At 63.7% G+C, this 12,694-nt stretch overlaps 3 protein-coding genes across 7 annotated transcripts; all 3 read right to left on the bottom strand.

Moving 5' to 3' along the window:
- Positions 1 to 139: 139 nt before the first annotated feature.
- S100A16 (S100 calcium binding protein A16) lies at positions 140 to 3,651 on the bottom strand. 3 transcript variants are annotated; one of them, XM_064638629.1, is made up of 3 exons: positions 3,528 to 3,651; positions 920 to 1,081; positions 140 to 819 (listed from the first exon to the last, which is right to left on the bottom strand). In XM_064638629.1, the coding sequence occupies exons 1-3, from the start codon at positions 3,534 to 3,536 to the stop codon at positions 655 to 657; spliced, it is 336 nt and encodes a 111-aa protein (XP_064494699.1). In that variant the 5' UTR covers positions 3,537 to 3,651; the 3' UTR covers positions 140 to 654. The 3 variants fall into 3 exon arrangements, with proteins under 3 accessions (XP_064494699.1, XP_064494700.1, XP_064494701.1); XM_064638630.1 differs by lacking the exon at positions 3,528 to 3,651 and adding an exon at positions 1,655 to 1,994; XM_064638631.1 differs by lacking the exon at positions 3,528 to 3,651 and adding an exon at positions 1,252 to 1,488 and having other exon boundaries at positions 920 to 1,205.
- Positions 3,652 to 6,035: 2,384 nt separating this feature from the next.
- On the bottom strand, positions 6,036 to 8,749 carry S100A14 (S100 calcium binding protein A14). 2 transcript variants are annotated; one of them, XM_064638633.1, is made up of 4 exons: positions 8,649 to 8,749; positions 8,346 to 8,453; positions 6,969 to 7,115; positions 6,036 to 6,873 (listed from the first exon to the last, which is right to left on the bottom strand). In XM_064638633.1, exons 2-4 carry the CDS (start codon positions 8,376 to 8,378, stop codon positions 6,754 to 6,756), a joined length of 300 nt encoding a protein of 99 aa, XP_064494703.1. In that variant the 5' UTR covers positions 8,379 to 8,453; positions 8,649 to 8,749; the 3' UTR covers positions 6,036 to 6,753. The 2 variants fall into 2 exon arrangements, with proteins under 2 accessions (XP_064494703.1, XP_064494704.1); XM_064638634.1 differs by lacking the exon at positions 8,649 to 8,749 and having other exon boundaries at positions 8,346 to 8,511.
- Positions 8,750 to 9,439: 690 nt separating this feature from the next.
- On the bottom strand, positions 9,440 to 10,793 carry S100A13 (S100 calcium binding protein A13). 2 transcript variants are annotated; one of them, XM_064638635.1, is made up of 3 exons: positions 10,599 to 10,793; positions 9,788 to 10,186; positions 9,440 to 9,627 (listed from the first exon to the last, which is right to left on the bottom strand). In XM_064638635.1, exons 2-3 carry the CDS (start codon positions 9,938 to 9,940, stop codon positions 9,493 to 9,495), a joined length of 288 nt encoding a protein of 95 aa, XP_064494705.1. In that variant the 5' UTR covers positions 9,941 to 10,186; positions 10,599 to 10,793; the 3' UTR covers positions 9,440 to 9,492. The 2 variants fall into 2 exon arrangements, with proteins under 2 accessions (XP_064494705.1, XP_064494706.1); XM_064638636.1 differs by having other exon boundaries at positions 9,788 to 9,953.
- Between the last annotated feature and the right edge of the window lie 1,901 nt (positions 10,794 to 12,694).

Raw genomic sequence — 12,694 nt, 5'->3', positions numbered from 1 at the left:
CACCTCGTGGTGCTCCGTCAGCCCCGCGGGGACCGGGACGGGCGTTGTCACCGGGGTGTGACTGTGCGGGCGGTGGGGGACAGGGCAGACCCCCTCCCTCGGCCCCCCCGCCCCCTCGGAGCACAGGGAAGGCAGAGCCTCAGCGTCACCCGCTGCTCCTCCGGATTTTATTGCCGCAATAAATAACCACGGGGGTGTCACCCGAGGGGGCCGCGCCGAGCCCCGAGCGCCGGCCGGGGCACTCCCTCCACCAGCCCGGGCACGGGGAAAGGCCCCCTTTGCCCAGGAAGACCCCCCGCTCTGAGGGGGAGCTGCAAGGGGAGAGGGGGGTCCCGGCTGTGACGGGGGTTCTGCCAGCGGAGCTCTGAGAACAGGCAGAACTCGGGTCCCACATGAGGGGAAACCTCTTCCTTTGCTTCTCGCCCGACAGGGCTCGTGGAAGGGGAGGAGGGCAGGGCAGGCACGGCGAGGAGGAGCCTCGCGTCCCCAAATCCCACCCACAGGGTCGTCCCGCCTCCGTCACAGCCCGGCACGGCTCGGTCGGCAGAGCCCTGGGGAGCCGAGGTGGCCCGGGGCGAGCTGGGGCTCGGGGAGGGCACAAAGCGGGGGGGGTCGTGGAGAAGCAGGGGGGTCCAGGAGGGTCCTGTGCAGCGGCTACTTGGTGAATTTGATGCTCTGCTCCTGCTGGCGGATGATCTGGGCGATGGGGCTGGCGATGCCGCCTATCAAGGTCCAGTACTCGTCGAAGCTGATGCGCCCGTCCTTGTTCTCGTCCAGGTCGCAGATGAGCTTGTCGGCTGCGCGGCGGTTCCCGGTGTCCTGGGGGGGAGCAGAGCCGCTCACACCGGGGTGCGGGGCAGGGGGACCCCCTGGGAGCGGCAGGGGCAGGACCCCCCGGCCCCGCCCGCCCCGCGCTCACCGTCAGCATGTGGTTGAGCTCCCGGCTCAGCATCTTGCGGAAATCCTTCTTGCTGATGCGCCGCGGCTTCTTGCAGCAGCAGCAGCGGCTCGAGTACTTGTCAAAGTTGTTCACCAGCACCTGGACGGCCCATTCCAGCTCCGTGCACTGCGACATCGCTGCCTGAGGGGGCAGGGACAGTGCTGAGGGACCCCCCCATGGCAGCCCAAAGCTTAGAGCTGAGCGGGGGGGTCAGCACGAGCCTCCCAGCAGGTGAAACCAGCCTGGGACCAGCCATGGATTCAGCCTGGAATCAGGCATGGACTCAGCCTGGGACCAACCATGGATTCAACCTGGAATCAGCCATGGATTCAGCCTGGAACCAGCCATGGATTCAGCCTGGAATCCATGGGAAGCCTGGAACCAGCCATGGATTCAGCCTGGAATCAGCCATGGATTTGACTTGGAACCAACCATGGATTCAGCCTGGAATCAGCCACGGAAAGCCTGGAATCCATGGGGAGGCAAATAGGTGGTGGTGCCTGGGTGCTCATCTCCCCACATGGTCCAGGATCACCCCAAAACCCCTGGGTGCCCCCCGTGCCCACCCCGCCCGCCCCCCCGGCAGCCGCCCCCGCGCCTGTGGGCCGGGTGGTAATTATGGCCACGGGGCTGAGCAGGGCCCGGCCGCCCTTCCCAGGGCTCATTAGGCAGGAATGGGGCCGGGAGCTGTGGCGGGACAGGGGCAGGAATTACCAGCCAACCCTCCTCTTGCTTCACGGCTCCAGGAACAGCCCGGCAGGGCAGGGCTGGGCCCGCCCGAGCCCCCCACAAGCACAGCCCAGGCTGCCCCCCAAATCCCGGGGGTCCAATCCTGCCTGATCCCTGCCCGGGGTCTCCGTCCTCTCTCCTCCGTCCCGAGGCTGCCCCAAGCCAGGAAGCTCCGACAGGATGGGCCCGACAGGATGGTCCCTGTCACGGGGTCCGGCGGCCACATCCCAGGAAGGCAGGGACGGGAACTGCGTCACCTTGTCTGCTCGGGGCTCTTTCCTGCCTGGTCAGTGGCCAGGACTTGGAGTGTGTTGCTCCCTGTTGTTCCAGGTGGATTTACACCAGCCCTGGGTTCCAGCACTGACCATCGTGGCACCGGTGGCCACATGGGTGTTGGAGGAAGCCAACGGAGTGGGCTGTGTGGAGCCCCAAGGGGTGGCCCAGCACTGTCCCCCTCTCTGGGGACACCTCCAGAGGGTGTTTGCAGCCCAGGGAACAGGCAGGACCTGCCCCATGCCCCAGCCTTGGCTCCTGTCCCCTCCCTTTGCCCTGATCCTCCCCAGTTCAGCCCCAGGCCGAGGACGGTGGCACGTCAGGGTGGTGACACGAGACATGAGGCTCAGCCCCAGGCTTGTCCTTGTCCCCAAGTGTCCTTCCAGGCCATCCCTGTCCCTGTGGGAGCCCCTGCTGTGCCACACTGCCATGGCCCAGGGTCACTGTCAGTCCGGGACTGGGGACCATCCCCAGCTCTCGGCACTCTGGCCTTGGAGCTGTCCCAGCACTGGCAGGGCCACGAGAGCCTCTCACCAGAGATTCCGGCTCCTCCCAGGTCATTCATCACCAACAGAGGGGATCCAGCAGCACCAGGGCACGAGCACCCCTGCACTGCCACCCCTGCACCCACTGAGGACCCCAATTTGGTGTCACCAGTCCCCTGCCACCAGCACCCAGCCCGTCCTCGGGGCATCGTGGCGGCTGCTCCGCCGCTGACTCATGGCACCGGCCCGGCAACCATGGAGAGCCCCGGGGCCAGCTGGGGGCACGGGGACACCGTGACCGGGGTGGGGCACAGGGACACTGGCACAGCAGGGGACACAGGGACACTGGTACCATGGTGGGACACAGGGGCACTGGCAGTGGGGTGGGACATGGGGGCACTGGCAGTGGGGTGGGACACAAGGACACTGGCACCACAGTGGGGCACGGGGACATCACTGGGGTGGGATACGGGGACCGGGAAGGGACTCTGACGCTGCAGTGGGACATGGAGACACTGTCACCACAGTGGGACATGGGAACACTGTCCCCTGGGTGGGACACGGGGACACTGGCACAGCTGGGCACCACGTGAGCAGGATGGGACTCGCCAGCTGCTCCTCTCCCACCACCACAGTCCCGTCGCTTCTCCCTCTCCTTTCCCCTCTCCTTCTCCCTTCCCTCTCCTTCTTTCCCTCTCCTTCTCTCCCTCTCCCTCCTCACACAGTCACATCTGCCCGGAGCCAGGACCTGCAGCTGGACACAACCCCAGCACTCCCTGTCCCCCTGCCCAGCACCACAACAGGAAAATCCCCCTTTTCCAGAAGCCAGACCTCACTGGCAGCCCCAGGTCAGGCTCTCCAGAGACAAGGGAGGCCGACGGATGCAGAGCACCCTCCTCCCATCCCAGATCCCCCCGGTGATCCCCCAAATCCCCCCAGTCCCCTCCACCCCGGCCCCGCGTGCGGAGCTGCCGAAGGACTCGGGGGATTTCCAGCACCCAACCTGCAGCAGCACATCCCAGGTCTGCTCCTGGTTAAATATTCACCCCAAAAGGGGCTTCCCCATCCCGGGGGAACTGGAATTCCCGCTGGAGCCTCACCTGGCTCATTCTGGGGGTCCTGCTGTGTCCGCCTGACGCCGGTTTGGCAGCTGGGAGCTGATGTCGCCCGTTCTCTGCTCACCTTGCACCCATCCCGCAGGCCCAGCCAGGTTTTTAAAGAGGCTCCCACCCCTCCCTGACGTTCCCAGGGCGTTCCCAGGCCTGGGCTCACCTGGGAAAGGGCTCTCTGGGATTGCAACACCGGGACGGGTTGGTGCGAGCTGGGACCCGCGGAGGCTCCAGCTCCTTCCCAGGGGCTGCTCTGTGTGTTCGTGGCTGGGGAGGTGTTTGGGGACCACCCCAAAAGACCCCGCTGGATGGATGGCGTGGTGGTTTACCAGGCACAGAATTCCAGCCTGATCCCAGGGTTTGCAAACCCATCCAGCCGTGCATCAGCCAAAAGCCTGGCTCCTCCATCTCACAGCTCATCCCACCACCCCCCCAGCTCCAAACCACCTCTGGATCTGCCTGGCAAGGCAGGGAACATCATTTTTTTGAACCAAAACCACTTGTTCTCGTGGGTGAAAGGGGCTGACATGGGTCTAGGGACCCTGGGAGCACAAGCACCAGCTCTGGGCAGGGCCATGCCCAGCTCTTGGCCATGTCTGGATGCACTGGGATGGACAAGGCTCTTCCCAGCTGGGAGCTGGGCTTGTAAAGTCCCATCCATAATTAATTGTGCCAGCAAATTGCACCTCTGGTGTCTCCCAGATTCGATGCCGAGATCAGATATGGGCATTATCGGGAAGGGCAGATTTCGAGATGCAAAGCAGGAGGTGATTTATTACAGGCAGGAGCCACCTGCTCCCAGGACCTCTGGAACTCCCATCCCGGAAAAAACGTGTCATCCCAGCTCTCCCCGTGGCTCCTTCCTAATCTCGGTTGGGAGGAAGCAAAAACCTGTTCTGGGCCGAGATGCTCCGGTGTCGTTCGTTGATGCAACATCCCGGGAGGGTGGGAATCCCTCCCGGACCCTGCAGGCAAACAGCTCACCCCTGAATCATGGGCTTTCATTACTCTCCTCTGCTGGCAGATGTCACAACCACATCCAGGCCCTTATTTTTACAAGGCATCCAGGGCGTGTGCGTGTGCTCGGAGCAGCCACGTACCACCCTGGCCCATCACAAAACACTTCCCACCAATTGGTGAGGTTGGAGTCCCCCCTGGTCCCCACCAACTCCAGGCCTGAAGGGAGGTATTCGGTGTCTCCTGGACAAGCTCTGCACCAAGGGAGCCTTTGCAGACCCCTGCATTTGGGGGTCTTTGGTGAGTTGCCCGGTGCTGTGTCCTCACCGAGGGGCACCGACTGCCCCGGCATGGACTGAGCTGCTCCCACCAGCTCCAAGAACTTTCCAGATACTCATCAGGGATGGCTCATGGTGCAGGAATTGTCCTCCTGACAGCACACTATCACACCAGGGACAAACTCAGCGACCCAGAAGTCCCCACTCCCACGGCACATTCCCAGACAGGTGCCGGGAAGAGGATCCGGGAGCCCCGGCTCCCCTTTCCCCCCCACACCACCCCGACCATTTGACACATTTCCTGTCTCTAATTAAATGCACGCCACACCTTTCTGCTTAATTTCCATGCATTTATTTCCAAGGCAGGAACAATAAATAGTCATTCCCGTTGTGAAATCCACCCCAGGCCGAGAGGAGACAGAGGGTGGCCCTGTGGCCGAGCCGCGGTGCCGGAGCCGCCGCCGGCCCGGCAGGACCTGCCCAGCGCCACCTTTTATCGCCTTTCGCTGGGGTTTGGATCAGTTTTGGTTTGCTCACCTCTGGTTTCTTCCCTCCCAAAGTGCTGCTGAGGTGCCCACAGCCTGTCCCTCTTTGGGACACCCCTTTTAGGGGTCCCCACTGCGCCTTCAGGACGTGGAGCTCAGTGGGAACGGCCCGGTGTCGGAGGGAAGGTGGGATAACCGGGTTCTCCAGCCCATTTCTTCATCCCCCATTCACTAATTGCCCCATCCCAGGGAGCCACAGTTTTGTGCCATTTACTCTTTCCCAATTTGCTGTAATTAGCCCCAAATCCCACGTTCTCCCAGCACAGGTGGGATCTTGCTGGCTCACAGCTCTCAACTCTTTCCAAGCCTGGAATTTCAGGATCTCCTCCGAGCTCCCTCCAGCCCAGCATGGAATCATATTCCCAAAGCCCTTGGGGTGCCTGTCCAGAGCATGACCCCACAGCTGGGACCACCAGGCACCACCACCCCAGGAACTGGGAATGTGGAAGCCCTGTGCACCCCTGCAGTGTCCTGACACACCCACGGGGTCACACACTCACCCATGTCCCCACACACCTGGGGGGTCCCACACACCCACAGCAATCCTTGCACACCTCTGGGGTCCCTTGCACACCCACAGCCCCCTTTGCACCCCCGTGCTCTGCCCAATCCAGAATGACCCTCAGCACCACGACCCTGCAGCCCCCTCTCCCCCTTTTCCCCCCACTTTCCCTCCCCCACCAGGGACAAACAAGGTCACTCCATCCTGGTTGTTTGGCTTTTTTTTTTCCAGTGTTTTCCTTTATTAATTTATACAAAAATGGTTGCAAGTGGCACAAGCTGAGACCAACCCGCCCCCGCCCTGAGCCCGGGGGCCACAATCCCTGGAGATGGGGAGCACCAGGAGGGCAGCACATCCCGGGATAGCCCCCAGAACCCTGGTCCCTGCACCGGGGGGACAGCAGGGAATACACCCTGGCCACGTGCACCCACCCACGGCCACGGCAGAGCCCGGGATGCCCCCGGAGGTGCCCTTGGGTGCCAGGGCACGGGGCTGGGGGGGATGAGCCAACACTTCCAAGGGGGTTTTGGGGGGAAAGGAGCCGAGTCCCTCTCTCTGTGATGCTCCTCCAAGGCTGGGGATCCTGCAACCGGAGAGTTTCCAGGGCTGGAGGTGGGACAACCCCAGGGATGAAAGCGCTGGAGCAAAAGGACGGAGGAAGGCTCCGGAGCCAGGTCAGGAACCCCCATTGCCACCTCCCTCCCACTGTGGCACGGAGCTGGGGATGGGAAGGGGGTTTCCTGACGGGAAGGAGAGCCAGGAGAGGGCAGGGATGCGGCTGAGGAGGGGGATCCCTCCACCCCGGTGGGAGGGGACGAGCCCTGGCAGGAGCAACGTTGTTTTTTCCCAGGCTCATCCCACCGGGCCCCGCTGCCCCTCGCGCTCCTCGGTGCAGAGCCTGAGGCCTCGGGCACCTTCCCGTCCCCCACCAGCTCCTACTTCCTCCTGCAGCCCTTGGCTGCGTCCCCCATCATGTCCCAGTACTCTCCAAACTCCAGCTTGGCCTCGTTGGGGTCTCCCATGCACTCGATCTTCTCTTCCAGTGGTCCCACACACTGCAGGGGGGGCAGAGAAAACATCGGGGTGAGGGGGCCGTGAGGTCCTGTGCCCCCCCCAGCCCCTCCTGCCCAGCCCAGGGCTCTGCCCTCACCTTGCCCAGGTGGGGCAGCTTCTGCACCACCAGGTCCTGCATCTCGTTGGGGGTCAGGTACTCCTTCTGCCCCTTCACTGCGTAGCAGTGGAACTGGCTGATGACGGTCTCGATGGCCCGTTCCACGTCCGTGAGCTCCTGGCAGTCCTGGGGGGGCACAGGGGGTGAGCACTGGGGGCACAGTGACCTGGAGGGATGGGACCCCTCCCCAGAGGGATGGGACACCCCAGGGTGCACAGGACAAGCCCTTAGTATGTGGGACACTCCCTGAGGAGTCCCCAGTGATGGGATAAAGCTCCTTATCAACACCAGACCTCTCTGCACGGGTGTAAGACCCCCCCATACAGATGTGAGACCTCACTGTCCAGATGTGAGACCCCTCATACAGGTGTGAGACCCCCTGTAGAGATGTCAGGGCCCACTGTCCACACCTGAGACCCCCATACAGGCACAAGACCACTCCAGACAGATATTCCACCTCTCCATACAGATATTCCACCTCTCCAGACAGATATTCCACCTCTCCACAGACATGTTCCACCCCTCCACACAGATGTTCCACTGCCCCACACCGGCCCTACCCAGCTGCAAGACCCCCTCCAGCTGCCACCTTGACACGCCACCCCTCCCTGCGGGCCTGTCACCCCCCAAATCTCCTTTCCTGGCCCCCTCCTTGCCCGGGCCCCCCGAGGCTCAGCCACCCTGGCGTCTCAGCTACACCCCCGGCGCGGGGGCCGCGCCGTCCTGACTGGTTCTTCCTCTCCTCGGCACAAGTGGCAATGGCACGATGAGTCAGTGCCCGGGACGACGCCTGAGACAGGGTTTGGCAGCTCCCAGAGCCCCTGTCCCACCCCAGCAGACCCCGTTCCCAGCGGGGTGGGGGGCACAGACTGGCACAACCCCCGTGCCCAGCTCTCCAGCCACTGCGTTCGGAGGGAGCCGATGCTGATTCACTCAAATCTGCGGTTTTCCCTCAAAACCACATCGGGCAATGCCCATTAGGAAGGACCTGGCAACCTCCAGAGCCTCATCCCGGCGCCCTAAATTCTCCACAGGTGCAAAGGAGTGCAGGGTGGACACCTCCCAGTTAAAAGCCGAGGAAAACAGGAGCCTTCCTGCTCCTCTCCATCCTTGCAGAGGCTCCCGAAGGTGGATCCCCGGCAGCTGGAAAAGGCTGCCTGCTTCCCTGAGCTCCCGAGCGGCTCCAAACCCGCAGCACCAGGTCCCCCTGCCTGGGACAGCGAGTCCAAACCCCAAAACAGCCCCCAGCTCCTCCACCACACTCTGGCTCCGGGATGGGGCAGAGTCAGGGCTGTGCCCCCGGGGTGGGGACATGTGGGGTCACCCCACACCCCGCCGGGGGTCCCGCTCGAGGACCTTGCGCTTCTTGCGGCAGTTGCACTGGCCCATCCTGCTCCTCGCGGCGTCCGGGGGGTCCTCGGTGGCACCGGGGGGGTCTCTCCTCTGCGATGGGATCCGGAGGAGCTGTCGGAGGGGGAAAGCCAAGCTCAGCTCTCGGCTCTCAGGGATCTCCCAGGACTCCTCCTCATCCCGGAGGAAGGTGAGCTGCCAGGACACGTCCCGGCGGCAGCGGCGTCCCGGCAAGTCGCGGCAGAGCCGAGCGTGGGAGCGCGGGGGAGACCCCGAGCGCAGCCCCCCGGCCCACGAGGGGCCACTTACCTGCTCCGCGGGCTGGGCGGGTGTGCCGGGCTGTGCTGCACCGGCGTTTTATACCGCGGGAGGTGTGAGTGGGAGCTCCCGGTGCTCATTTCGGAGCCTGGCCCGGGGCCAGCGTGGGGCCGGGAAACGCCTCCTTTCCCGGCCACATCCAGGGCTCCCCCAGCCAGCCCGGCACGGCAGCGCCGCGTGGGAACGGCCACCGGGCACCCCCGGCTCGGGAGGGTCACGGGATGGGTCACCCCGTGATGGGGTGTCACCGTGTCCCTGCTGGGGGGTTTGGGAGCTGGACAGCAGGATGGGGACATTCCCGAGCCAGGGATGTGCTGTGCTGATGGATTTCACCATATCCCAGCACCACTGGGATTTGGGAGCTGAACACTGGGAATGGGGACATTCCCAAGCCAGGAACAAGCTGTGCAGGTGGATGTGTCCCCTTGTGCCACCCAAGACCCCAGAGAGGCTGGCCATTGATGCTGTGGAGGTGGTGGCACCGTGGCCACAGTGGCCACTGTGGCATCACTGCCAGAGCTGCTCCTCAGCCCCACCCCGGTCCCGGCCACATCTCTGCCTCCCACCCACCCCACAGCGCGGCAGGAAGGTGTTTGTGGGGTGTGAGGTGGCACCCCAAAAGCCAGACCACCACAGGGACAATTTGGGAACACCCCCACCCATCACAGAGTCCCCAAACCCACCACCCTGGGCTGGGCCCATCCTCAGCATGGCCACGGGCAGGGGAGGGGATGTGAGATCCAAACTGGGATCCCCCCTAAGAACAACAGCACTGCTCAGGCTCAGGGAAACCTCTTTTATTTGCTCCACGTCAGCTGAGTCTCCCATGGGCCCATCACTTCTTCCCCATTTTCTCTCTCCTCATGGTCTTGGCCAACTCCCCGATGAGCCGCCAGAACTCCCCAAATCTCAGCTCCTCGTCGTTGTTCACGTCCAGCTCGCTCATCTTCTCCTCCAGAGAGGGCACGTCCTGTGTGGGGACACAGGATTAGCCACATCCCACCCCCCGGCGAGCGGGGAGGGGACGGGGGGGCTCCTGAGAGCAAATCCCAGGGGATCCCGAGCAGCCCCACAGCTCTGGGAGATTCCACAGGGATCCAGCCACCCCCTCAGGGTGCTCCCCACCTCACCTTCATCAGGTTGGGCAGATGGAGCTGGACCAGCTCCTTGAACTCACTGGTGCTCAGGGTGCCCTTCCTGCCCTCCTTGCCCGCGCAGGCGATGAAGATGTCGATGATCTTCTCGATGGCCAATTCCAGCTCGGTCAGTTCGCCCGTGGCCATGGCCCCGCACACGCTGGGGGTGCAGGGACAGGAGCCAGGAGGGGGTTGCACCCTGAGGGGTGTCCCAGGGAGACCCTCTGCCCTCCCCCAGCCCAGGGTGCAGCGGCTCTGAGGGGTCTCAGACCTGCAGGGCTGAGGAGGGTCCCAGGACCGGGAGCTGCTCCCAGGGGACCAAAAGCTTCAGGAGGGACCACAGGGAGGGGGAGCAGGTCTGAGGGATGACTCAGCTGCCACCTGGCACAGGAGCTGGGATGGGGGACATGGAAAGGGATGAGGAATGTAGGAAGGGATGGAGGGACATGGAAAAGGGATAGGGGGACGTGGGAAGGGATGAGGGGACACGGAAAAGGGATGGGGGGATGTGGGAAGGGATGAGGGGACATGGAAAAGGGATGGGGGGACGTGGGAAGGGATGAGGGGACATGGAAAAGGGATGGGGGGACGTGGGAAGGGGACAGGGGAATGTGGGAAGGGGACGGGGGGACACGGGAAGGGATGGGGGGACATGGGAAGGGCCTGAGGGTGTGTCAGGGGTCCCCAGTGCCACAGTGGGGCCGGGATGGGGGCATGGGAAGGGGCTGGGGGCGTGTCAGGGGTCTCCAGCGGCGCTGCCGTGGCCGGGGTGGGGTCAGCGCTGCAGCAGCGACTCCCCACTTACCCCTCGCTGTGGTCAGAGAGCTGCGGGCGGGTCGTGGCCCCCGGGAGGTGTCGGGGGGGTTGGGGAGGTTTCGGGAGGTTTTATAGCCACGCCGCAGGAGGGGACAGCGCAGCCTTTGTCCCCCCCTCCGCGGTGTTGGGTTTCCTGGTGCGGCCGGACGGACGCACAGACACCGCCTGACGTTCTCCTCCTCCTCCTCCTCTGCTCCCTCCCGACGTGGGCACCGGACCAAACTCGGCCCTGCCGGGCTGAACTTCCCGCGGCCCCGGCGGCCTCGGGAAGGTCCAGGGGAGCAGGATGGGACCAGGGGCTGAGGGGAGGGACACGAGGGCACAGAGGATCCCACAGGGCTTGAGCATCACCCAATTTCACGGAATCATTTAGGCTGGAAAAGATCCCCAAAATCATCGAGTCCAACCTCTGAAGGTCATCAAATCCAGTTTTTGAAGGTCATCAAATCCAACTTTTGAGGATCACCCAGTCCAAGCTTTGAGCCCCTTCCCAGGGGTGCAGGGCAGGTCTCACCCCCAGTCCATCCCAGCACGGATGATGCCCAAATTCCCTGTTCCCATCCTGCTCTGGCTCATCCCAGCCCAGATCCAGCAGTGCCACCGAGCCAGAGTGAGAGTTGTGAGTCAGCTCCCGCTGACATCATCCCTATTAATAGTGGGCTCTGTAAAAATTAATTAATCCAAATTAATTAGGGGGTTGGGACCCGAGCGCTCCCCTCTAATCAGTGTGTATTTATAACATGGCAGCCCTGGCACGTTTCCACCTGGGAGAGGGAGCAGCCCCAACATTCCCATGGGGACCCTGGGCATGACCCCAGACAAAGCCCCAGGCCTGGCCCCAATGTCCCTGATTGTCACCCACCCCATCCCTCTGTCCCACGCAGAGCAAGGGTGGGACGAGCAGCCCCCCAGGACAGCACAGGGAGTTTTGGGGTCCCAGAAACCCAGTGATGTTTTGGAAACCCAGGGCAGGGACATCCCTGGCACAACACCCCTGTCCCCTGCCTGGTTTCTGCTGAGCCCTGACACACTCACTCCACCTCTCCATGGGATGGGGAGGCTCTGATGGCACCTGTTCCCCACCCCACACCCATCACACCAGCTCACGGGGCAGGAATTGGTTTCCTGCAGCCCCATCCGGCCCGGCCCCGGTCCCGAGATGACGGGGGGACAGGGACAGGGACGGCACTTCCTCCGGCCCCACGTCAGGGCCCGGGATGGGCCATTGGGAAACGCCGGGATGAGTCAGGAGCGGCACCGACCGGGCCGGGTTTGGGGTGAATCACCGGCCCCGGAGCCAGGTGGGCCCGTGACTCGCCACCCCTGGAATTTTGGGGTGCCAGGTTTGGGGTGAGGGAGCAGCAGGAGCTTCAGGACCTGGGGAAAAGGCACCTTCCGGTCAAGGCTGGGATCCCAGTTTGGGGCTGTCCCCGTGGGCAGGGAGGGGTGACCCTGCCAGGGGACCCCCAACACAGCTGGGAGGGGACCATACAGGGACTGGGGGTGTATAGGGACAGGGGCCGTATAGTGACTGAGACCATATAAGGACTGGGTCACGTGGGGACATGGGCCATATGGGGACAGGGACAACGACCGTATAGGGATAGGGGCCATATAAGGGCAGGGACCATATAGGGACTGGGGCCATATAGGGACATTGACCTTATAGGAACTGGGGCCATATGGGGACAGGGGCCATATAGGGACCAGGGCCATATAGGACCACAGGACTCCTATATGTGACCACGTGCCTCCCAGGGGTTGGTGTCACCTCCACGTCCTGTCCTGGGGTTGTCCACAACCTCCCAGGGTTGGGGACCCCAGCCAGGGGCGGCCACTGTGCCCACCATGGGCCCCCCCAGCTCCACTGGAGGGGACCGTGGGGCAAAACCGGGTGCCCAGTGCCATCCCAGTGCCATCCCAGTGCCATCCCAGTGCCTCCAGTGCGGCCGCGGCAGCTCCTGCCATTCCAAAGCCCAGGGATGGAAAAGCCTCTTCCCTGTCCCAGTGCTGGGACGGAGAGACAAGATGGGCCCGGCCCAGGTAACTGGGGCGACTGGTTTAGCTGGGCTGGAGGGAGCTCAG

Source organism: Pseudopipra pipra, chromosome 29 (assembly GCF_036250125.1).
Source record: "Pseudopipra pipra isolate bDixPip1 chromosome 29, bDixPip1.hap1, whole genome shotgun sequence".
Taxonomy (NCBI): domain Eukaryota; kingdom Metazoa; phylum Chordata; class Aves; order Passeriformes; family Pipridae; genus Pseudopipra; species Pseudopipra pipra.
This window is presented reverse-complemented; position numbering and strand designations above follow the sequence as displayed.

What these genes read in the sequence shown, in the direction of transcription:
- S100A14 (XM_064638633.1), bottom strand. Translation starts at nt 8,378, where the DNA reads ATGGGCCAGTGCAACTGCCGCAAGAAGCGCAAG. An exon ending in ACTGCCGCAAGAAGCGCAAG is followed by an intron (nt 7,116 to 8,345) that starts GTCCTCGAGCGG and finishes GTGCCCCCCCAG; the next exon opens with GACTGCCAGGAGCTCACGGA. An exon ending in AGCTGCCCCACCTGGGCAAG is followed by an intron (nt 6,874 to 6,968) that starts GTGAGGGCAGAG and finishes CCCCCCCTGCAG; the next exon opens with TGTGTGGGACCACTGGAAGA.
- S100A13 (XM_064638635.1), bottom strand. Translation starts at nt 9,940, where the DNA reads ATGGCCACGGGCGAACTGACCGAGCTGGAATTGGCCATCGAGAAGATC. An exon ending in ATCTGCCCAACCTGATGAAG is followed by an intron (nt 9,628 to 9,787) that starts GTGAGGTGGGGA and finishes GTCCCCACACAG; the next exon opens with GACGTGCCCTCTCTGGAGGA.
- S100A16 (XM_064638629.1), bottom strand. An exon ending in AGCTCAACCACATGCTGACG is followed by an intron (nt 820 to 919) that starts GTGAGCGCGGGG and finishes GCTCCCCCCCAG; the next exon opens with GACACCGGGAACCGCCGCGC.